At 34.0% G+C, this 24,405-nt stretch overlaps 1 protein-coding gene across 3 annotated transcripts in view; it reads left to right on the top strand.

Annotated features, from left to right (window-relative positions):
- The window catches only part of CDK8 (cyclin dependent kinase 8), a 175,948-nt gene that overhangs the window by 123,398 nt on the left and 28,145 nt on the right, over positions 1 to 24,405 (top strand). The window contains exons 10-13 of one of the 3 annotated variants that reach the window (XR_007952062.1): positions 572 to 669; positions 1,712 to 1,790; positions 1,907 to 2,065; positions 4,630 to 4,830. Coding sequence is in view for 2 of the 3 variants with exons in the window: in XM_051986553.1 (XP_051842513.1) it covers positions 572 to 669; positions 1,712 to 1,790; positions 1,907 to 2,065; positions 4,630 to 4,755 (462 nt within the window). In the remaining variant the exon portion in view is untranslated. Of the gene's footprint in view, positions 1 to 571; positions 670 to 1,711; positions 1,791 to 1,906; positions 2,066 to 4,629; positions 5,908 to 24,405 lie in introns of those variants that run through there. The other 2 variants (XM_051986554.1, XM_051986553.1) reach the window with 2 other exon arrangements.

Genomic DNA, 24,405 nt, shown 5'->3' with positions numbered 1-24,405 from the left:
AACTGATGCTTTTGAATTGTGGTGCTAGAGAAGATGTTTGAGAGTCTCTTGAAAGGTATGGATATCAAATCAATCAGTACTTCAAGAAATTAGTTCAGGCTATTCAATGAAAGATCAAATATTGAATTTAAAGCTTCAATGCTTTGGCCACATAATGATAAAACAGGATTCATTGAAAATGATGATGTGGTAAAGATTGAAGACAAAAGAAAGAGGGGACAACAGACAATGAAATGAACAGTGTCATGAAAACAATGAAGATGAATTTGGAAAGAGAGTGGAAGATAGAAGAGCCTGATATACTGTGGTCCACGGGGTCTTGAAGAGTCAGATTTGACTGAACAACCACAGCAGCAGCTAGTATGTATGAAGAGTTCATGTTAGATCCTTGCCTCCAGACTCCCAGTTGAGTGTACTTCTCATTATTTGAAATTGCACTGGATTGATAGCTTGTGAATTTTGTTATATTAACTTTGAATGATTTTGTTTACTGAAAGACAGGTTGTCTAGTCATAAGTCTTCATAAAGTTCAGAGCAATATATTCAATTCTTTTGTGACTTTTGGTTTCAGCTTCAGAAGTTGCTTACTATGGACCCAATAAAGCGAATTACCTCAGAACAGGCTATGCAGGATCCTTATTTCTTAGAAGATCCACTTCCTACATCAGAGTAAGTGATTTATTTATTATCCTTATCAGCATGATAAGTAAAGGTTTTCATGTATGTTCTCCTAGTCACCCTTCTCCAGTAGCCACTTGCAGGATGGCCAGAAAGGAAAGACTTGATTTCCGACAAGTTAAAAATGAGCACTAATGACCAAGATGCCATTTGAAGGGTTTAAAGTTAAATGGCATTTTTGTTAATCCCTTTCTTTATGAAACTTTGATCCCATTAGTCATAGCACTAATCCTGTTATTCACTGACAGGTTGATTATTCATGCTATAGATCTTCTCAGACTTCTGCTTAAGGCCCGAAGTCCCAGCTCTCTGTTCTGGAATGCCAAGTGCCATTTACTAATTAGTTCACATTTCCCTATCTCATCTTTTGTTTTAAAAGTGGCCAAAAAGTGTGGAGTTCAATTCAGTTCAACAAACATTTTAAAGATAATCTTATCTATATAATGATACACCTGAACCATATTTGGGTGACAATTTCTAATATTATCTAGAGAAGAGGGAAGTTAATGGTGACAGGAAGAAAATTGGTTCAAATTTTCCAATTCTTGTTGAGACTGCTGGTTTTATTTTTTATTAGATTCTCCAAACTACTTACAGTAATTTTAGTATTTGGAAATAAAGATTCAAATTGTTTCTTAGTTACCTGAAAGTTTCTTGAAAGTGTGAAATAAAACTTTTTTTCCTTTTATTCCTTAAGTAATAAAAAGTGAGTGTTTTTTTTTTTTAAATACAAAATGATTGGAATTTAATATTAGAAGAGCCAATAAAATATTTTTGCTAGTTCAATAGCAGTCTTTCCTTGCTCAGATACCATAGCTGCTATGGTGATAACAATATCAATACAAGAAAAAAACTGTTAGCCACTGTTTCATTGAGAATATGTTACAATCTTTTCTATAAAAATAGTTAAGGAAGAAAATAATTAAATGAGGCATCTAAAAGTAACTGTTTAGTCCAGTTTTCCCCATATAGGGCACAGGAACTTTGATCCCATCTATAAAAAGACAGTAACTGTTTGTTTTCTTGTGGCTAGTGTTTTTGCAGGTTGCCAGATCCCTTATCCTAAACGTGAATTTTTAACAGAAGAAGAACCTGATGACAAGGGAGACAAAGTAAATATTGAAGTACAATTTATACCTCATTTTATTGTATTATTCCCCCTAATCTTTTACATCTTGAGTTTTGTTCTCCTTCTGAGTTGAAATTTTTTTTTTTTTAACCAATTGAGAAGAACCAGCAGCAGCAGCAGGGCAATAACCATACTAATGGAACTGGTCATCCAGGGAATCAAGACAGCAGTCATGCACAGGGACCCCCATTGAAAAAAGTGAGAGTTGTTCCTCCTACCACTACCTCAGGTGGACTGATCATGACCTCAGACTATCAGGTATTTCAAATTAAAATTACAAGGTTCATAATAAGGTTGTTTTGTGAAATAGAAGCAACTAAATCATTATAAATTTTCCATACTATATATTTATGTCATTTAAACATTTTCCTTATCCATATGGGATGTGACAGGCACTGGACTAATAAGCACTTTACAAATATTATTTCATTTGATCTTCACAGAAGCTATTAGGTAGATACTATTATCACTATTTTATCCTTGAGGTAGACAAAATTTAAATGACTTGTCTCGAGGTCATACAGCTGGGAAATGTCTTAGAGCATTTTTGAACATATTGAATTCTAAACCTACTATTCTATCCCCTGTACCTCCTATCTGCCTAGGTATTGGCATGTTTTCTATTTAGATGACTTGTAATCATTTTCTCTTAAGATTTGTTTTCAGAATCATTTTCTTTCCTGTTCATTCTAATTAACAAATTGGGTTCACTATCTGGTAGTCCTTGGAAACTCAATCTTCATGTGGAAGAAAATGTCTAGCATTTATTTAAGAATTAGGATGTTGATTTTGGAGGTATCAGAACTGCAATAAAGGAGAGTTGTTGGACAAAAACTACTATCTGGGTTAAGACAGAAAGTATAACTCTACTTCCATTATGCTTTAGGGTAATAATTTGATTATATATGGTCTAACAACAAAAGACAGCTTAATTCTTCTTCCCCTTCACCCTGCCTAGATGGATACATTTTTCACCTTTATTTGGCTCAAAAATGTCTTTATACCTTACTAAATTGATTATCTTGGAAAGAAGTCAAAGCAATGCTACAACCTCTAAAAAGCATTGTTTAGAAGAGAAGGCTTTTATTAATCTTACCCTTCAGTGTTTTTCTCTGTTGGTTAATTTTGAGGGGAAAAATTTTATCTGAATTTTTTATAAATCTAGGGAACTATTGTCAAAATTTAAAATGATATTGTAAAATATTCTTTAAAGCAGAGTGTTTTATGGCTAAGCTTTTTTTTATAGTAGAATAGGAAAATAAAATCCCATCACTCAGGTGCACTGTCAAAAATACTAATTTTGTTGTTTCTGTTTTTCTATTTGTAGTTACTAAATCTAACATATTCTGCCTTATCATCACCCCCTTATCTTTCCAATATATCATTTTACATTTGTAAATAATTTAACAAAATAAAATTTATAAATGAAAAAAGTATATCAAAGCAAAATAAATTGCTTCTGCATATATCATCTTTTCAACAAGTATTCATTTAGTATTTTTTATGTGTCATGAACTTTGCTAGATTTGGCAATATTAAGATAAATATGAAGTAGTTCCTGTCCTCAATGAGAAATTTTGTTCATCATTGTATCTTCCATCCTAGTGTCAGATTTATTTTTCTCCTTTTGTTTATTATCTTGGGTTGATCTGGATAAGAAATAAGTTTTGTACATATTAAAAATGTCTCTAATGTTCAAAGTATTAAGTTAAAATAAAAATTAAGAATTTAGTTCAAATCAATTCAACAGACATTTATTAAACCCCTTATGATTTTGAATCTATATCACCAAGATGATAATTCATTTGAGTATTAAGAGAATAAGTAAGGTACAAGCTAAATAGTCCCAGCCCTTATATCTTATAGGAGGGTAACAGTGTATATACAAAGAAATTAAAGTGAAATACATAAAATATAAATACAAGATAATTTTAATATGTAGAGATTATTTTCAGCTGGGGATCCAGGACAAGCCTCTTGTAGGAAGCAGCAATTGTTCTGTGCTTGGAAGGAAGCTTGAAGTCCATGAGGCAAAAATAAAGGAGATGTGGCAGGCCAGTGTGCAATAATAAGTTCTAAAGGTAAACAGGTAAAAATTATTTTGTCAAGTTAGTCATCAGTGTGGTGTAACTTTTTTTTAGCAAATGTTTAGCAGCATGTAAGTAGGAACAAATAATGGTAGGGCTGATAGAAACCCAGGATTAGGGGTAGGCAGAGCAAAGTGTTTGTACTGACCATCAGGCCAGGATTCTGAAGGAAAGGAAGAAGAGACAGAACAAATTGATGAACTAGGAGAATATGGAAGAGTGGGAGACAGGCCGGCACAGTAATATGTATGTACAAAGAATAGGTATAGAAGTATTGAAGCAGAGGGCGAGATTGAATTCAGCAAGAGGAACTTAAAAGTTCTGGACCATGGAGGGTAGGATAGTTATGAATAATGATAAAAGTAAAACTTCTTGGGGTCCAATACTTTGGAAACACAACAAAGAAGGAGCATCCAAGAGTTGAAGGGGGGAGGGGGTAATCAGGGATGCCTTGTCTTTGACCATTGTCATTGTTCACTAATAATGCATTACCTTGTAGTGGAGGCTTTTAAAATCTCTGACAAACTGTGTTTAATGAATCCAAAAAGGAGATCTAACGCATAAGTTGCAAAATATTAATACTAGTATTAAAAGTCATTTCTAAACCCTTGATTCAGCAGAGATTTGTGAACCCATTTCATTGAGAATCCGTGAGCAGTATCATTTTAGGGTATGACAACTGCATATTACTTACTCACTTTACTCATTCCTTTTGCCTTTTGCCTTCTTTCCTAGCGTTCCAATCCACATGCTGCCTATCCCAACCCTGGACCAAGCACATCACAGCCACAGAGCAGCATGGGATATTCAACTACCTCCCAGCAGCCTCCACAGTACTCACATCAGACACACCGGTACTGAGCTGCATCTGAATAATGTCAATGCACTGTTGCTAATGCTGCAGGACTGACCATGCAGCTCTCTGCCTGGAACCTGGTATGGGCCATGCGAATGTACTGTACAACCACACCTTCAAAATGTCCAATAGCCAAGTTCTACCACTTTTCACAGATTGGAGTAGTGGCTTGCAAATGTTACCTGTTTTGGAGTTAGACTTGAAAAGAAAGTGCTAGCACAGTTTGTGTTGTGGATATGCTACTTCCATAGTTTACTTGACATGGTTCAGACTGACCAATGCATTTTTTCAGTGACAGTCTGTAGCAGTTGAAGCTGTGAAATGTGCTAGGGGCAGGCATTCCTTGTTGTATGTGGTGAATTCTCGATGTAACATTATCTGACCAATAGTACGCAAAATCCTTTAACTGGTACTTGAAACAAACAGTATATGTTAACAACAACAAAAACCAACAAAATAATCAAGATTCAGATTGAGATTATTTTGATATATATTTCTTTTTAGTCTTTTCAATGGGTTGATTCATTTTCCACATGATCAGTGTTTTTGACCAACAAAATTAGTACATTTTTTTCAAAGTACATAAAGCCACGCAATTTTTCCAGCAGATTTCAGAACTCCCAAAGATTAATTTCCAACCTATGAATTTGTTTTTTGTTTTTTAAATCGATGACTTGACTGGTATTAAAGCTGCTATTCGATAGTAAATAAGTATGTTGTCATTGATATAAATCTGTTTGGTTTAGCAAACAAACTAAAAAGATTGTCATAGACAGTGTTTTATTTTTTCTGTTGGTGTTGCTGATTGTGAGCATGCTTTGAGATGAAAAAGCATGAGGTGATAACTTCCTTTTAAAAGGTGCGGCATCCATTCAGATATTTTGTCCTGATTTTCAGAGCTGACTTGGTGTAGTGGAATTAAATTTTTGTTCATTTACTTTTCTTTCTTGTTCGCACGTTACTTAGGGTGCCCTTACTTCAGCAAAGGAGAAAGGAGTAGGAGAGCCTTAGAATTTATGAGGAAAAAAAAAACTATAACATACAACGTACTGTATCAAACTATTTTACATGAATGACGCAAGTATTCTGAGGAAAAAATTGAACATTGTTAAAAACAAGGTGTTATGTAATAAATTTATTTTTCATAAATCTGAAAATGATGTTACTTGTCTTCCTTTTTTTATATTTAAGTAAACTATTTCTAAATGTAGTGTAATAATTATCCCAAGTTGACTTTGTTATCCTTCCCTCCAAAATTTTCCTTTCCCTTCCAAACTTCCTTTTTACTGTCAAGGGCAGCACCATCCCTCAAGGTCCTGTAGGCTCACAGAGTCTATGTGTCATCTTTAACTTCTCTCACCCTCCCATACCTAATCTCTTGCCAAAGCCTATTGATTTCACCTTTGCAATATCTCTCGCTATGCCCTCTTCACTCCTATGATACTCACACCACCCTGGTTTAGGCCTTCAACTCTTCACTCATGGATTTCTACAATAGCCTGCTGGTGGGTCTCCTGCCTTGAGTGTCTTTCCACTTCAGTCTAGTCATTGGGCTGCCAAACATAGGTCCGTTTAACTCCAGTGGCTTCCTCTCATGTCCAGGTTCAACTGCAAAACCCTTTTTGGCATTCAAAGCCCTTTTTAACCTAGATATCTACTCTCTCTTAGTTTTCTTTTATCTTTTCCCCCCAGTCCTTCACACATACACACTGTGATTCAGTAACATTGGCTTCCTTGCTGGAATTCCAGCAAGAAATTTCAGGTGTGTTCACTAGCAGTTCTCTTTGCCTGAAATGCTCCCCTCTTCATCTCCACCTTCTGGCTTTCCTGAAGTTCCAACTAAATTCCCACCTTCTGGGAAACTTTTCCAAGCTCTCTTAATTCTACTGCCTTCCCCTGTTGATTACTTCAAAATAATTTTATTATATTCATAGCTTATTTTCTTTATTATAGTTGCATATTGTGAGCTCCTCAAGGATAGAGACTTCTCTTCTGTCTCTTTTTGTATCCCCAGCAGTTAGCATAATGCCTGACATATATTAGATAATTAATAAGTGTTTATTGACTTACTTGATTTAGCACAATTTTTGTTGTGTTCTAATGCCAGCAAAATCACAATTCAAATTAGAATCATCTTCTTCCTAAAATTCTGATTTCCTGAATACTAGAGGTACATGGACCAGATTTTAAATCTACAATGATCTATTCATTTCTAGCATGATACATCATAATTGTTTTGAACTGAACATAATTTTGTTGGTATGAAACACCAACTTTTTTGTAGGAGCCATATAGTATCCTCAAAAAGGAATTTTGATTCCTTTTGCCACCATCATAGTTAAGCTTCTTATCACCTATGTGTGTTCTTTTCTTCCTAATTCATTTTTCATACTTATATTTGACATTCTCTTTATGCATAGATTTGATCATATCACTGTTGTGTTCAAAAATTTTAGTTGATACTTTATTGTCTGCTGAGTAAAATCCATATTCTGTTGCGTGACATTCAGAATCCTCTAGAATCTGGCACCATCCTATCTTTGTAGCTTTAAAACATCTTTTCTCTCACCTGTCTTATGCTTCAGCTCTGATTATGCTCTCATTTTCTTACTTTGAATCTTTTGCTCTCACTACTCACTATATTAGAATGTTTTCACCACTTCTCTGGACCTGTTAAATTCTTAACAATTCTTTAAAATCTAGTTTTAGGTTCTTTCTTCATGAAGCCATTTGTAATCCCACCCTGGTGTCAGTGAACCAGTGAATAAGCATTTATTAAATGTTTAAACTAACAACTGGTATTAATGCTAGTTGATAGCAAATTATTAGTATGTTGCCTTTGGTATAAGCCTTTTTGGCTCAACCAAAAGAAAAGAAAAGAACAAACTCCATAAAGTTGCAGGTACTATACTAAGCCCTGGAGACACACAAAAAAGTAAAAACACAATTCCCGACTTCATTGAGCATACATTCTAATGGAGGAGACTGTAAATAAATAACCAAGTACTTTCAGGGTAAGTTGTAATGTACCATACAAGGTACTGAATAAATGGAAGGTAAACTGAGAGAAGAAAGTACCTGAGATTAGAGAGAAACAAGAATTAGAAAAAGCCTCCTGAAAAAGGGTAGGATTTGGACTGTATCTTGTGAAGAAAGTCAAGGAAAATATAAGACAGAGGTAAGAAGGAGGAATATTATAAGCAAATGAGAATAGTCAATGCAAAGGTACAACCAAATACAGGAGATATAAATGTCCTATTTGAATAGATCAACTTTGCTGGATCATGGACTAGGAGGAGTGAGATCAAGTGTAAAGAGAATGGAAAGAGAACTATGTTATGAAGAGCTTTCTGTGCCATAGAACTTTTTGTTTGATCTTGATAATGATCCTGGAGTTCATTGAAAAGGAAGATAGCATGGTCAGAGCCACATTTAGGAAAAATTAATTGTAGCAAGGTGGAAGATATCTTGAAATAAGATACTTGAGATGTCTAAAAGTCAGGTATTGCTACAGGACTGCAGCTTGGGAGAGAAACATCTTCTTCCTATATAGATCTTAGATCCACCTGCATAGAGATGATAATTGAACCCAAAGGAACTGGTAAAATTAAAGGAGATAATATAGAAAAAAAGAAAATAGAATCAAGGTAGAGCTATGGAGTACATCCATTATGGCTGTGACCAGGAGGAGCAGCCTGCAAAGGAGATTGAGGAGTGGTCAGAACAGAATGACCAAGAGAATGTGTGGTAGAGAAAGGAGAGTGTGATCAACAGTCCCAAGTTCTCCAAAGGGATCAAGAAGCATGATTGAGAAAATATATCAAGTTCTATGTTACTTAACTCCATTATCTGGCCCCTTCTCGTGCATCCAATCTCCTCACACTCCCTGATTGAGCAAAGCTGCTCTACTTGCTGTTCCTTGAGATTTGGCAAAGAGATTACTGGTACCTTTGAACAGGGCAGTTGAGTTAAATGAAAAAATTGGAAGCCAGGTGACATGGTAAACACAGGTTTCAAAAGTTTGAGAAGAGTTAGCAGGGATAGTAAAATCAAATGAAGAATTTGTTTTATTTTTTTAATGATAGGGGAGACAGACATGATTGTAGGGAAATTGGAAGGAGTCACTAAACAGGAAAGATTGAAGACAGAGAATTGGGCTAAGTACTGTAGAGGGCTGAAACTATTGGGTTGATGCACTGAGGTCGGGACTGCTGAGCTCTTGAGCTAACTACTGATTGGACAATACTCTGTGGGCATGTGCTTGGAAAATGGTCCTTTCCACTATCTGTACTGGCTCAATGATTGGTGAGTAGAGGATTGTAGGAGGGACTAGGGGGTGGAGTAAGACTAGCCACACACTCTCGGTGGTGAACGAGGGAGAAAGCAGTTGTGGACAATCTGCTCCCATCCTTTCCATAGACCAAGAATAAAAACGGACATTTGCTTATCCTGACTGGGGCTGATTCTGGAGTGTACTGGGTGCTAGCACGGTCGTTACAAAGTACAGGCAATTTGCTGAAGAAATTAGAAGATGGGACCAGTGGTATATGCAGAGGGATTGTCTTTTGTCAGGAGGATCACTGTTCCATCCAAGACTTGAATGACAGAAAAGATGGCAAAAAAAAATAAAATAACTGAATAGTGTGAAATAAGGACAAGAAGAATAAAGTTCTTAGCAAATGGCCTCTTTTTTTTTCTCCTGCTGAAGTGATAAAGTCCTTAGAAACAGTGGTTCTATAAGAGGCTTGAGTGTCAAGATCTGGAACAGTCATCAGATTTGGGGTAGAAAAATCATTTAGGGAGAAATAAAATATTTGCTGTGTTACATTTGTGACCAATTTAAAAAATTCTGTGGTTTCTGCCATCTTTGTTCAATACTGTGTGAATAGGAGCAAAGTGAATGATGGTATTTGACAAGGAATAATTGGTGATAGGACAATGAGGAAAGAGATTCAAGAATGAAAAATAGAGTAGAATTGTTTCATCAAAAGAATCAAGATATAGGAGAGGAGAATATAACAAATACAGAGTGATAATCTGAGAAAGAACATAGGGTTGTGGGCATGGGAGGACCTCTGTGGTGAGGACAAAGAACAGAGTTGGAAGGGGTCAGAAGGCATAAAGAAAGATAAGGGTGATAAAATTATAAGATAAAGGAATTTTAGAGTTTGTGAACAGGGTATTTTAGCATGTATCTCTGAGGTAAAGTGAAGAAGTAAGTTATGGAAATTAAGTAGGTTGAAAAACTGGAAAGTTAGGTGAAAGACCATCAGTATGTATGTTAATTCTATCATGAGAGCAGGTGGTAGGAAGGCAAGGAAAGAAGAGTGACCTAAGAAATAATAGATAACAGCTAGCAGGGTCAGGTTTGGATGATAAATTGGATGGTATGAATCACAAAAAAGATTGCTTGCTAAGTTTGACCCAATATTTTTTGTTTCTATCATGTTCAATGTCAGAAACTGCAGATATTTCCTAAAATACAGGTATTATTAAAAAGTATGCTGAAAAGTAGTTATTAATAAAGTGTGAGGAAAAAATTTTCTTTTCCCCTAATTAAGTTGACTATTTAAAAAATTCTTAAGAAAACAATTTCTGAGGGGCAACTGGGTGGTGTGTAGTGTGGATAGAGCACCAGCCCTGAAGTCAGGAGGACCTGAGTTCAAATTTGACCTCAGACATTTAACACTTCCTAACTTTGTGACCCTAGTCAAGTCACTTACCTCCAATTGTCTTAGCAAAACAAAAAAACAAACAAAAAACCCAATTTCTGCAAAGTTCTGCAAAACAAAATTTTACTTCATTAATCTTGTATATAAAAATTATGATTTATTATTTAGCAAATGTAATTTAATTTACCTCATCATTGCAGAACCCTAATAGTGGATCAATTAGGTAATAATTAAACACATCTTGACATTTTATTCTTTTAGTGGAAAAGATATATGTGTACATGTGCACATTTTTTTTTTTTTGTAATGTGAGTATATGTGTGTTTTTTGGCTCCTGTTTTAGAATCTATTGAAATTTGCTATGTTCTTCTCTCATAATAAATATCTTAAGTTAATATTAAATTGTACCAGGTTGGTATTAGTTAGCAGACTTTTATTGTGTCTATTGTGTGCCAGTCACTGTTCTAAGCACTAGGGATACAAAGAAAGATAAAAGACTGTTCTTGCTATAGAGGAGCTCATCTAATAGAGGAGACAATATGCAAATGATTATTTGCGGATGAACTATATACATAATGATTAGGAAAAATAATGAACAGAGGAAAGGCAATAGTACTGAGAGAGATTGTGAAAGCCTATAGTAGCTAAAATTTTAAGTGGTGGGACTTGAAGGAAGCCAGTGTATCCAGAAAGCAGAGATGAAAAGGGAAAGCATCCTGTGCACAAGGCATAGGTGATGAGAATGCTGAGAATTGGGGGGCCAAGCATTTTTTAGAGAACAGCAAGACCAGTGTTACTGAATTGAAGAGTCCTAGTAGGGGAAAAGAGACTAAGGTGTTAGACCAATTTTGAAGGCAAAATAGAGTATTTTATATTTGATTCCAGAGGTAAGAAGAAGCTTGGAGTTTGTTGAATTGGGTAAGTGGCGTGATTAGACCTGCACTTTAGCAAAATCACTTTGGTAGCTGAGTGGAGGATGAACTAGAAAGGGGAGAAAATTGTGGCAGGCAGACCCACTAGCAGCTATTGCAATAGTCCTGGTCTGAAGAGATGAGACCCTCTGAACCAAGATGGTCACCAAATCAGAAGAGAAAAGAGACATATTTGAGAGATGTTACAAAGCTGTTATTGACAGGTCTGGATTATGGGTGGGGTGAGAGAGTTTGGTAAGGGGAGTATTTTGGAGGAATGATGAGTTCAGTTTTGGACATGTTGAGTTTAATGTGTGTGTTGGACATCCAGTTTGAGATATCCTAAAACCAGTGTAAATGGAAATCTAGAAGATTGTAGAGAGGGTAGGGCTGAATAGGTAGTTTTGAAAAGCATTAGCATAGAGATAGTAATTAATTCCATGGGAGCTGATGAGATTACCAAGTCAAACTATTTAGTTTAGAGGGAAAAGAAAAGGGATACTTGTGGTCAATGGGCCAGACCTAGATGAAGACCTAGCAAAATAGCCGAAAAACCCAGCACAAAGAAGAATCAGGAGAGAGCAGAGGGAAAACAATATCAAGAAAGTGGTGATCAACAGTATAGGGTGCAGAAATGTCAAAAAGGATGAAGGGTGAAAAATCATAGGATTTGGCTATTAAAAAATCATTGCTAACTTTAAAGTTAAATAATGAGTTAAAATTCAACTAATGTAGAGAGTTAAGTATAGTGAGAGGAGTAGTGGAGATGCTTGTTTTGGATGGTCTTCTCAAGAAGTGTAGCTGCAAATGTGGGATGATAGGCAGCAGATATGGATTAAGTGAGAAGAGGATGGGAAAGACAGGGTCATGTGTGGGGACATCCAGTGGACAGGGAAAGGTTGAAGATCAGTGAGAGCGGGGATGATAGAGGGAGATAATGGACTGGCATATAAGGGAGTTTGCCTTGGCAAAGGAGAAAGACCATCTGGGACAGCCCAGGACAACTCAAGAAGACAGAGAAATCTGTGAACCTTAAAGTGAGGGGGGAGAATGGTGCACAGCAGATTGTGGAAGTAGCATGTTATACAAGAAAATCATGACAAACAAAAGAAAATGTTAAATATCTCATTGGAAAAAACAACTGACCTAGAAAACAGATTAAGAAAAAATAATTTAATAATTATTGGACTACTTGAAAGACTTGATTATATAAGTTCAGATAACATATTTCACAAAATTATAAAAGAAAATTGTGCAGATATCTTAGAACCAAAGGACAAAGTAGAAATTGAAAAAGCCCACCAGTGACCTCCTGAAATACATCGCAAAATAAAAACTCTCAAAAAGCTATAGCCAAATTTCAGAGCTTTCAGGCCAAGGAGAAAATATTGCAAATAGCCAGGAAAAAACCCCTGAAAATATACAAATGCCATGCAGCCACAGTCAGGATCATCCAAGATTCAGCAGCTAACACTATAAAGTGGTGGAGGGCTTAGAATATGATATTCTTTATGCAACAAAACTTTTTTTTTTCTTCAAGAATAACCTGTGCAGCAGAACTGAGTATTATCCTACAGGAGAAGAGGGGATATTTAATAAAGTAAAGGACCTTCAAGCATTTCTAATGAAAAAAATAGAAAATTTGACATTCAAACAATACTCAAGAGAAGCATTAAAAGATAAACATGAGAGAAATCTTAAGGGATCTAATAAGGTAAAATTATTTATATTCCCATATGGGAAGATGAGACATGTAATCTCTAACAACATTACCAGCATTAAGACAGTTAAAAGGAATCTACTTTGACAAAAAGAATGGGTGTAAGGCCATTATGTTAAGAGAAATGAAGGGGTGAAAAGAGGGATTCAATTGGAGAAGAGGAAAGGGAGAACATAAATGAAAAAAATTATCTCATAAAAGGGAAGCAAGGAAGAATTTTTACAATGAAGAGGATAATGGTGAGGGGAGTGGGTAATACTTGAACCTCTCATCTGAACTGATTCGAGGAGGGAAAAGTATATATACTGACACAGCTAGGTATAGAAATTTATCTTGGCTAGCAGGGAAATAGGAAGAGAAGGGGCCAGGAGAAAGCAGAGAGAGGTGATAAGCAGGAACGTTGATTAAAGAAGGTAATGATCAGAAGGAAAACAGACTTTGAGGAGTGGACAGGATGAAAAACAGAAGGGTAAATATAAGAAAATGAGGTGGAGGGAAATACACAATTAGTAATCATAATTGAATGAATGCATTGAACTCAGCCATAAAACAGAAGAGGATAACAGTATGAATTAGAAACCAGAATCCAATAATTATTTTGTTTGAAACATTTGAAGCAAAAACACAAAATTGAAGCAGAATTTGTATGCGTTGCCTGAAATTTTAAAAGGCAGGATAACAGTCATGATGTCAGACAAAGCAAAAGCAAAAATAGATCTAATTAAAAGTGATGCTCAAGGAAACTATATTTGGCTTAAAGATACCATAAATAATAAATTAGCATTAGTGCCCAATACATATATGCACCAAAAGTCTTAGCATCCAAATTTTAAAGCAAATGTTAAATAAATTACAGGAAGTATTAGACAACAAAACTATATTAATAGGGTCTTCTATTTTTCTCTCCCTCAGACCTTGATAAATCTAACCATAAAACAGAAAAGAAAGAAGTGAAGAAAATTAATAGAATTTCAGAAAAGCTAGATATGATAGGACTTGGAGAATATTGACTAGGAATAGAAAAGAGCATACCTATTTATCTGTTATACATGGCACATTCATAAAATCTGACTATGTATTAGGGCATAAAACCCTCACAAGTGCAGAAAAGCAGAAATATTAAGTGCACCTTTTTTGGACTATAATTCAATAAGAAATTATCTTCAATAAACTGATTTTGAAGCATAGATTAAAAATTAATTAGAAACTAATTCTAAAGAATGAGTGGGTCAAAGAACAAATTATAGAAACAATCAACAATTTCATTAAAGATAATCCCAATAGTGAGACAATATAGCAAATTTGTGATGTGCATCCAAAGTGGTACTTATTGGAAAATTTATCTCTAAAAATTTACATAAAAAAGAGAAAAAAACAGACAAAAAATTGAGCTTCTAAATAATTGAAGCAATTAAAAAAAACTAGAAAAACAATAAAATTTAAATCCCCAAGTAAACACCAAACTAAAAAACTTAAAAATTAAAGGAGAAATTAATAAATTTATAAGTTAAATATTGAAGTAATATATAAAACTGAGAACAGATTTTATGAAAACAAACAAAATAAATTACTGGTTAATTTAAGAAAAGAAAGTCTAATTACCAATATCAAAAATGAAAAGGGTGCATATACAACCAATGAAGATGGAATTAGAACAATTAGGAGCTGTTTTCCTTAACTTTATGTCAACAAAACCCACAATTTAAGTGAATTAGATGAATATTTACAAAAATACAAATTGCCCAGATTAACAGAAAAAGAAATAGAATATTTAAATATACCTCTTTTAGGAAAAAAAATTAAATAAGTCTTAAATTAGCTCCCTAAAAAAAAGGAAACTCAGGGTTAGAGATTTAGAAAAAGATTTTACCTAAACATTTAAAGAACAATTAATTCCAATGTTCTAAAAATTGTTTGAAATAATTGGTAAAGGCAATCTTCCAAGTTCCTTTTATGGCACATATATAGCTTTGACACCTAAACCAGGAAAAAAATTAGGCAAAGAAAACTATAGATCACTTTTCCTAATAAATATTGATACATAGCATTTAGATGAAATATTTGCAAAGAGATTACTGTTAACAAATCACAAATATCATACAATATTGATGAGGGTAAACCCTGAAACTAAATTCAAGGTCTCAGATTCTGAAAATTCTGGGAAAAAAGCATATTTTCCCAGACAAACCTTTCCCAAGTTAAGCCGTGTCATTCAATTGGCGATTTTGGTCAAATCATCCTCCATTGATCTTTTGGGCATGGCCTGGATACCCTTCAGGAAATTTCCAGACTCTGGGAAAAACGTCTTTAAAAAGATTTCATTCAATTGGTGATCTTGGTCTAATAATCAGCTCAAACTGCCCCCAACCCCCAAGCCAAGATTTACCCATAAAATAGGGGTCTATTAATACACTCTTTGCAAAATTCCTCATTAAGAATTTGCCCTCTAAGAGAGCTTCTTAGTGAACAATAAAACCTCCTTTTTGCCACAGATTTCGGGGTTCAAGAATTCTTTCACATTTGGACCCACGTCTCTGAGCAGAGGGAATCTCCCTTATTCCCACATCTCAACAATATGACCAGCCTCTATTTATGCTAGGAATGCACGGCTAATTCAATATTAGGAAAACCATAAGCATTATTGAAAATATCAATAATCAAAAGAAAGTGGTATGATTATATCAACAAATGTAGAAAACCCATTCCTTAAAAACACAAGAAAGCATAGAAATAAATGGAACTTTAAAAAATTAAATAGTATCTATCTAAAATGAAGAGCATATCTCATCTGTGATGATAATGAACTAGAAGTCTTTCCAGTAACATCAAGAGTGAAACAAGAAGGGAAGAGGATTCTGGGAAGATGCCCGGTTGGTAAATTTCAAGCTCTCTAGATTTGTCCCACAAATAGAACAAAATTGCACCTGGGGTTAACATAGACTGGTGAAAAATCAAGAAGACTTGGGTCAGAGGAAGGGTCCTCCTGATACAACTCAACAAGATCTGAAGAAAGACCCCAGGCCAGACTTAACCTGTTTGAAGTGCAAACCCCTTCAGGTTAACTCCACAGAAACATTAATTGGGGATTCCTTGAGTTGCTTGGGTGTGGCTGGAGCCTCAGTAGGGATCATAGACACTTTCATCTCCTAGACTGTTTGTCCTGTTTGTCCAGTAGGGGTTTGAGTCCAGGAAGACAGAGGAAACCTCAGCTGATTGGGAATGCCAGGTCCCAGCTGGGCTGCTGAGACGTAGCCCTGGGCGAGAAGGGGTCATCACCTGGTGAGTGCAGAAGCAGCCAGCCTGGGTCACTTCTGGCTGTGGGCACTGGCAGAAGACAAAGCTCTTGGTTTGGGATTCCTGGTTAGAGGGGAGAGCTGAAGGGAAGCTAGAGGCAACATCCTCCCCCCATCCCACGATCAGAGGTGCTTACACTAATAGCTCCTATTTTTAAAAAAAATAATGAACTGGCAAAGAAGAAAGAACTCCACTATTGAAACATATTATGGGAACAAGGAAGACTGGGATTCACCTTCAGAAGAAGATACTTTAGTAAAAAAAAAAAAAAAAAAAGGAATTCAAAAATCAAATGAGAGACATTGAAGAAAAACTAAAGAAAAAAATTTAAACCATCCAAGAAAAACAAGATTATGAAAAAAATGTTAACCAATTAGAAAATGAGATACAGAGTCTCAAAGATGAAAATAACTCTTTGAAAATTAGAATCAGGCAAGAGCGGGGAGAGCCAGTAATGCTGTGAAGAGACTAAGAAATAATAAAAGACTATAAAGAACAGAATGTGAATCATTTTATAAGAAAATAACAGATCTAGAGAACAGATCAAGAAGAGAAAATATAAGAATAATTGGAGTGTCAGAAAGTTGTGACCAAAAAGAGAACTTGATACAATAATACAGGAAATCATCCTGGAAAATTGTCTGGAGTGATAGAACATGAGGGAAAAGTAGAAATAGAAAAAATCTACCAATTACCACCTCAAAGAGGTCCTTTGTGGAAAATGTGTAGGAATATAATTGCCAAATTTTGAAACCTCCAGATCAAAAAGAAAATTTTTCAAGAAAGAAGAAAAAAAACAATTCAAATACACTGCAGCTACAATTAGAATTGGACAAGACAAAACAGTTTCAATAAAAGATTGCAGATCTTGGAATCATATCTAAAGACAAGCAAAAGAACTAGGGCTATAGCCAAAAATATCACATCCAGCAAAATTATAATTTTTCAATGAGAAAAAAGGGATTTTCAATGGACCTGCAGATTTTCAGGACATTCTATCAACCAAACCCAAACTTAACAGAAAATTTAACATATTAGAGCCAATATCAAACAGCAATTTTAAGGAACTTAACATGGACAAACTGTTTAAATATGAACTAATTGTTTGTTTTTTCTACATGTGAAAATGTATAGTTTGTGTTTAAGATTTATATCAATAATAGACTAAGTTCAAAAGAAAGATTGGCAGAGTAAAGATAAAAATAGTAATCATGTTATACAAATGAGGTACAGCACTCTCCAAAATCTAAAAAGAAATAAGGGGGCAGGGATGAACAGATAAGGAAGCAAGTAGTAAGGGAAGAAGACAAGGGAGGAATCCATGGGTGGAGGAAGGTTAAGTAATAGTAAGTCAAATGATGGAGCAGAATTTAATGAAAGAGTTAGCAGGGAGAGGAAAGACATGTGTGTATGGGGGAGGGGGGGAGGACATGTGTATGTAAAAAAAGTGAAGCAAGGATATTCATCATTACCATTAGTATTCAATAGTGTGCTAAAAATGATAGATATAACTAAGATATGAAAAAGAATTTGAAAGATTAAGAATAGGAAACAAAACTAAATTTTTTAGTTTTAAATATTTTATTTTCCCCTAATTACATGCAAAAGAAAATTTTGACATTCATTTTTTAGGAAAGTTTTGAGTTCCAAGTTCTACTCCTCCCTCCCCTGTTCCCTGAGAGTAAGTAATCATGTAAAACATTTCTATGTTAGTGATTTTGTGCGAGAAAACTCAAACCTCAAAATAAATAAATAAAATGAAAAATAGTATCCTTTGGTCTGTACTTAGACAACACCAGTTCTTTCTCTAGAAGCAAATAACATTTTTCATCATGAGTCCTTTGGTTTTGTCTTGAATCATTTTATTTCTGAGACTAAGTCATTCACAGTTCTTCATTATACAATATTGTTGTTACTATATGCAATATTCTCCTGGTTCTGCTCACTTCACTTTGTCTCAGTTCATACAAGTCTTTTAAGTTTTTTTTGAAATATTTTGCTTGTCATTTCTTACAACACAATAATATTCCATTGCCATCATAATAAAAACAAATGATACATTCTTTACAATTGTATTGTAAAGCAAATATTTGTGGATCATATTTTCCCATCTGTTTATAATACCAAAGACATATTTCTACTAAAAAAATTGGCTTATAAATATAAATTTATGCTTATAATTCTCCTATCCACATCATCAGATAGTCATAGGATCATAGCTTTATAGATTTAGAATAGAGAAGAACCTTAGAGACCATCTATCTAATCCCTTCATTTTATCCATAAGAAGAAGATAAAATTGAGACCAAACATCATGCAAAAAGTAAATATTTGAAACCAAGTCCTGTGACTCCAGACACATATCATACTGTAATTTTGTCAAAGGGCACTCTATAAATATTTAATTCTCCATAATAATTCCTATGAGAAATTAAGTCAGTAACTGATAGTTTCATAATGTTTCATCCATGGGGGGGAAAAGATTTCCTATCCTTGTAAGGATCTTTTCATTTGGAACATTTTAGAGATGGAAAAGGCAGAAAAAATTTTGGGGAAGCAAAGGAAAAGATTCTAGCAACTGTCAAAAGAGATAATATATTGCTTTTGTTATGATTGAATATTTTGATACTTAGAAGGAATAGGAAATGAATTTTTTTTAAAAAAATTAGTGAATAAAATACAAAATGTGAAAAGAATAATAGAAAAAAGAGAGAAAAATAAAATTTTTAAAAATCAAAATAAATTTTTGTCATATGTTCAGCAGAACATCAGGGAGGATTCAAAATATATAACAAATAATTTCCATTTCAAAAAAGCATATAATAGAAAAAATTATATTCATGATGTCCATCTTTTCTTTGCTTCCTTGTAGATTATTCTTTTTTTTCCTTCTGAGCACTTTTTACTTTATTCTTTTTTTTTTCCTTTCATCCCCCTAAGCTCCCCCAAGCAAGCTATAGTTAACACACACACACACACATATATATATATCCATCTACAGACCCACACACATCATAGACCTACATACATACATGCCATATGTAAACATACATCTAAAACAATAATAACATCCCTGACATATAATATAGATTTCTCTCGATTGAATCTTTGTTTTTGTCTATGATAAATGATTACTAATCCTACTTTTTTTCTAGTAAATTCTACTTTTGACCCTTGTTGTAGTGTTTCTGTATATTTCTTATTTTCGATCCCAGTTAACTCTTTTACTTTAATTTTGTTCCTTAACTTACCTTGCTATTACTTAATTTCCTCCACTCAGATTCCTCTTATCTTCTTCCCTCATCCTTTTCTTCCCTCTTCATCCCATTCTCATTTATCCATACACCTTATTCTATTCCGATTAATTAAAAAACCCTACTGTATCCCCACTTTATCTTATGCTACCCTTCCCACCACTTTATCCCTTTCACATTAATCTATACACCTTGTCCCACTACCATCACTCTTCATATCCTTCTGTACCCCACCTTATCCTTTATCCCTTGCCCAGGAATTTATGTATTTTGTCTTACTGTCATAAATCCTACTGATCCTTTTATATCCCATTTTTATCCTATTCCTTCCATCCATCCCTCCCTGCTTATTTCTTTGTAGATTTTGGAAGATGCTATACCCTTCATGATATGGGCGTAATGTTCCCTATTAAACTCATTTCTGATGTGAGTAGGTTTTCAGGACTACAAGCCCTCCTCCCCCCTCTAAAGACTCTGTGTCTCATTCCTCTGTACCTCATTTGTATAACATAATTATTATTTTTACCTTTTCCTAGACAGTTTTGCTTTTTAAAGGCAGATCATACTCAACTCTGTCCCAATCTTTGTTTTGAGCTACCCAATTATTGAAGTCAATCTTAATATGTTATACATTTCCATATATAAAACAATTTGTCCATGTTAAGTTCCTTGAAATTAATCTTTGATATTGGCTCTTTTATGTTAAATTTTCTGTTAAATTCCAGTTTGGACGAGACAGTCCTGAAAATCAGCTCATTCATCAAATGTCCTTTTTTTTTATCCAATATTATGGATAATTTTATTGGATATGACATTTTTTGGCCACAGGCCTTGTTCTTTTGATTGACAATATATATGATTCCAGGACCTGAGGTCTTTTATTGTGGTTGCTAAATCCTGTACAATTCTGAATATAGCTCCTGAATATTTGAATTTTTTGTTTGTTTTCTTTCTTGCGAAATTTTCTCTTTGATCAGGAGGTTTCGAAGTTTGGCAATGATATTCTTATATATTTTCTCTTTGAGGTTGGTGATTAGTGGATTTTTTCTATTTCTACTTTCCCCTACTGTTCTATTACTCCAGAACAATTTTCTTGGATTATTTCTTGCATTATTGTGTCAATTTTTGGTGTCTTTTTTTGGTCTCAGATTTCAAATAGTCCAATTATTTTTATATTTTTCTCTTCTTGATCTGTTCTCTATATCTATTGTTTTTCTCATGTTTCACATTGTTTTATTTTTTCATTCTTTATGTTTTGTTTTGTTATTTCTTGGTCCCTTATAGCTTCACTGGCTTCCTCTTGGCCAATTCTAATTTTTAAAGAATTATTTTCTTCTATAAGATTCTGTATCTTATTTTCTAGTTGGTTACTTTTTTTTAATAATCTTGTTTTTCTTGGATGATTTTATTTATTTTTAATTTTTTTCTTCCATCTCTCTCATTTGATTTTAAAAGTCTTTTTTGAATTCTTCTATAAATTCTCTCTGGGTGCATGCTATTTAATGTTGTTCCTAATCAGCCAAGGTCTTCCTGGACTCAGACCCCTAAGGTGAAAGTTTCTATGGTTCCTGCAGAGGCTCCAGCCAAACTCCGCTAGCCTCAGGGGTTGTACCAGGAGGACCCCTGTTCTGCCCAAGTCTTCTTGATTTTTCACCAGTGTCTGTTCACCCTGGGGTGCAAATTTGTTCTGTTTGTAGGGAAATCTGGAGAGCTTGAAATTTACTAACCTACTTCACCATCTTCCCAGAATCCTATCTCAAGAACTTTGTTTTAATTGTTTAAAAATACCCTGCTACATGTTTATATAAAGAAACTGCTTTTCAATAGAATTTGAGAAGTTTTTGGATTTTAAAAGTTATGTAACTATAGAGACAAATCATTTTGTAAATTTGGCACTTTTAAAAAGTGCCAAACTTTTGTTAAAAATGAAGAAATATGAATAAAACTCAGTTTCAAGGTCAACAAATGAACAGATGGATCACACTGAAGACTCTAGAGTTTTAGGGCATTTATTGTATCTCAGCTCTTTTGCATATAACTGGTTTAGGATTAAAGTGAGGAAAGTTTAAAAATAAAAAAAAAATTGTAATATAAACATCTGAAGACTGGGATGTGATTTTTTCTTTTTAAAAACATTCAATTATATATTGTTTTCACTTCCAAATTCTTTCCTCACCTTCCTCTCCCCTGCCCATGAACCAAAACATGAAATGCCATTATAGAAATGAAGGCCATGTAAAACATATTCTGAGAAAAAAGAAAAAATAAGAGATGAAATTTTAAAAGTACTATTAACTTTATAGGGGAAATTTGGGGGGATCTTTGACTTTTTAAATGGAAGGTGAGTCATTGAGACTTAGGAGACATTGAAAATGATTTAAGTGTTAGGAAATGGAAATAGGAACCTAAGAGAAATGCAAGACTATAATCTGCTAAGATCAATCAATAAACAGCTACTGTGTGCCAGACACTGTCCTAAACACTATAAAAATTGAAGAAAACAGCAGAAGAATTGAAAAACTGTTGTCCATACCTTGGTAGATAGAAGTAGTCAACTGATAGAAGGCTTTATCTGAGTGATTCTGGATTGCTGTGAGAATTTATTTCATTGGCAAAGAGCTTCAGTGACAACTGTTCCACTTTAGTATTATCTGGAACTGGAGAGGAAAGAAATTTCTTGTAAGGATCTGTTGGGTTATGCTGACATTTGTAGTTTGAATAGGAAAAGTGAAGTCTCTATGGAGAATGTTATCATGATAAGTCAGCTTTAAGAATCAACCTGAACTTTCTTGCTGGGAGTTCTGATTAAATAATTCAAAATCTGTGTAGTGCAATAACTAACAGAGCTGGGTATTATCATTTTGGGAAATTTTGTGGTTCTCAGGCTTAAAGAGAACTGCTATTCAAATTGAGCTTTCTCATTTTCTAAATGCCTTTTTAAAAAGATGATTGCAAATGCTATATTTCACTGGTGGAGAGGAGGATTTACCTAGCTGATGAAAAAAGACTGGCAAAAAAAGACTGGCACAGTAACAGCAACAACTTTGAAAGACTTTGTTACTCTGATTAATATGATGACCAACCACAATTCCAGAGGAGGTGATGGATTCAATACAGAAAAAGTCTTTAAAAACAAAAACCCCAAGCAGCAAAATTATGGACAATTAAGGAATTTGTTTTACTTGAATATTCATAATAATTCATAATAATTTTGTTTTTCTTGTTTTCTCAATGAGAGGGAAAGGATTTTTGATTTGCTGTTACTATGCACATTGTCTTCTGGTTCTGCCTACTTCACTTTGCATCAGTTGAAACAAGTCCTCAGGATTTTTTCTGGAAACATCCCCTTTGTTATTAGTTATAACATAGTAACATCCCATCCCATTCAGTCATTATATACTCAATTATGTACTCCCCTTCTCAGTTTCCAATTATTTGCCACCACTAAAAGACTTGCTCTAAATATTTTTATATATATGGACACTTTCCCTCTTTCTTTGATCTCTTTGGAGCACAGACCAAACATTGCTATTATTGAGTCAAACCAAGGCACAATTTAATAGCTTTTTGGGTCTGCTTTCAAATGTTTTCTAGAATGACTGGAACGGTTTAGACCTTCACCAACAGTGTATGAATATTTTCTCACAACCTTTCCATTATTTGTCACTTTCCTTTATTTTATCAATTTTGCCAGTCTTATGGTTGTGAGGTGAAATTGCAAAGTTATTTTAATTGTAATTTCTTTACTTCTTGATTTAGCTAATATCTTCCTCATGAGCTTATATTTCTTTCACTGAAAACTTCTTGTTCATATCCTTTGATTATTTATCAATTGGGAAATGGATTTTATTCTTATAAACTTGAACCAATTCCCTATATATCTTAGACATGATCCTGCATCAAAGAAACTTGCTGCAAAGATTTTTTTTCCTACTTCCCTGCTTCTCTTCTAATTTGGAGTACATTAATTTTATTATGTAATTGAAATGGTCCATTTTTCCTCTTATGAACCTTTCTATCTCTTGATTGAGCATAAGTTCTTCCTCATCCATACATCTGTTGGGTAATTTATTCTATGTTCCTTTAATTTGTGATGTCACCCTTTTTATTTAAACTATAGATCTATTTGAAGCTAGTCTTGGTATACAATATGAGAGTCTATAACATATTTTTCCAAGTCTGTTTTTCTGTTTTGCCAACAGTTCATGTTTAATAACAACAATTAACATTTATGTAGAACTTACTCCGTGCTAAATGCTTTCCAAATATTATAGATGGAAATTTAGATTTATTAAGCACTTGTCTATAGTGCTTCTTTGTTTCTGTATGTTGTGTGTCTAATCTGTTCCACTAACCATTTTCTTCATTTCTTCCCCAGTATCAATATTTTTTATAATTATGATTTTGTAAAATTTAATCCTGTCAGGGCCCCTTCCTTATCACTTGTATTTTCATCAATTCTCTTGACATTCTCAAACTTTTCTTCCTCCATATAAGTTTTATTATTTTTTTCTAACTCTGTTTGTGTTGATAACTTGATTGGGATGACACAGAATAAGTAAATTAAGTGGCATTGTCATTTTTATTATATTGATTCAGCCTGCTTATGAACAATTAATATTTCCAATTATTTAGATTTGTCTTTATATGTTTAAAAAGTGTTATGTAATTATGTTCCTGTAGATTCCATGTTTGTGAGTCTTAGTAGATAGACTATCAAGTATTTTATGTAATCTGAAGTTATTTAAAACAGAATTTCTCTTTCACATTATGCTGGAATTTGTTGGTAATAGAAGAAATACTG

Source organism: Antechinus flavipes, chromosome 3, assembly GCF_016432865.1.
Source record: "Antechinus flavipes isolate AdamAnt ecotype Samford, QLD, Australia chromosome 3, AdamAnt_v2, whole genome shotgun sequence".
NCBI lineage: Eukaryota > Metazoa > Chordata > Mammalia > Dasyuromorphia > Dasyuridae > Antechinus > Antechinus flavipes.
This window is presented reverse-complemented; position numbering and strand designations above follow the sequence as displayed.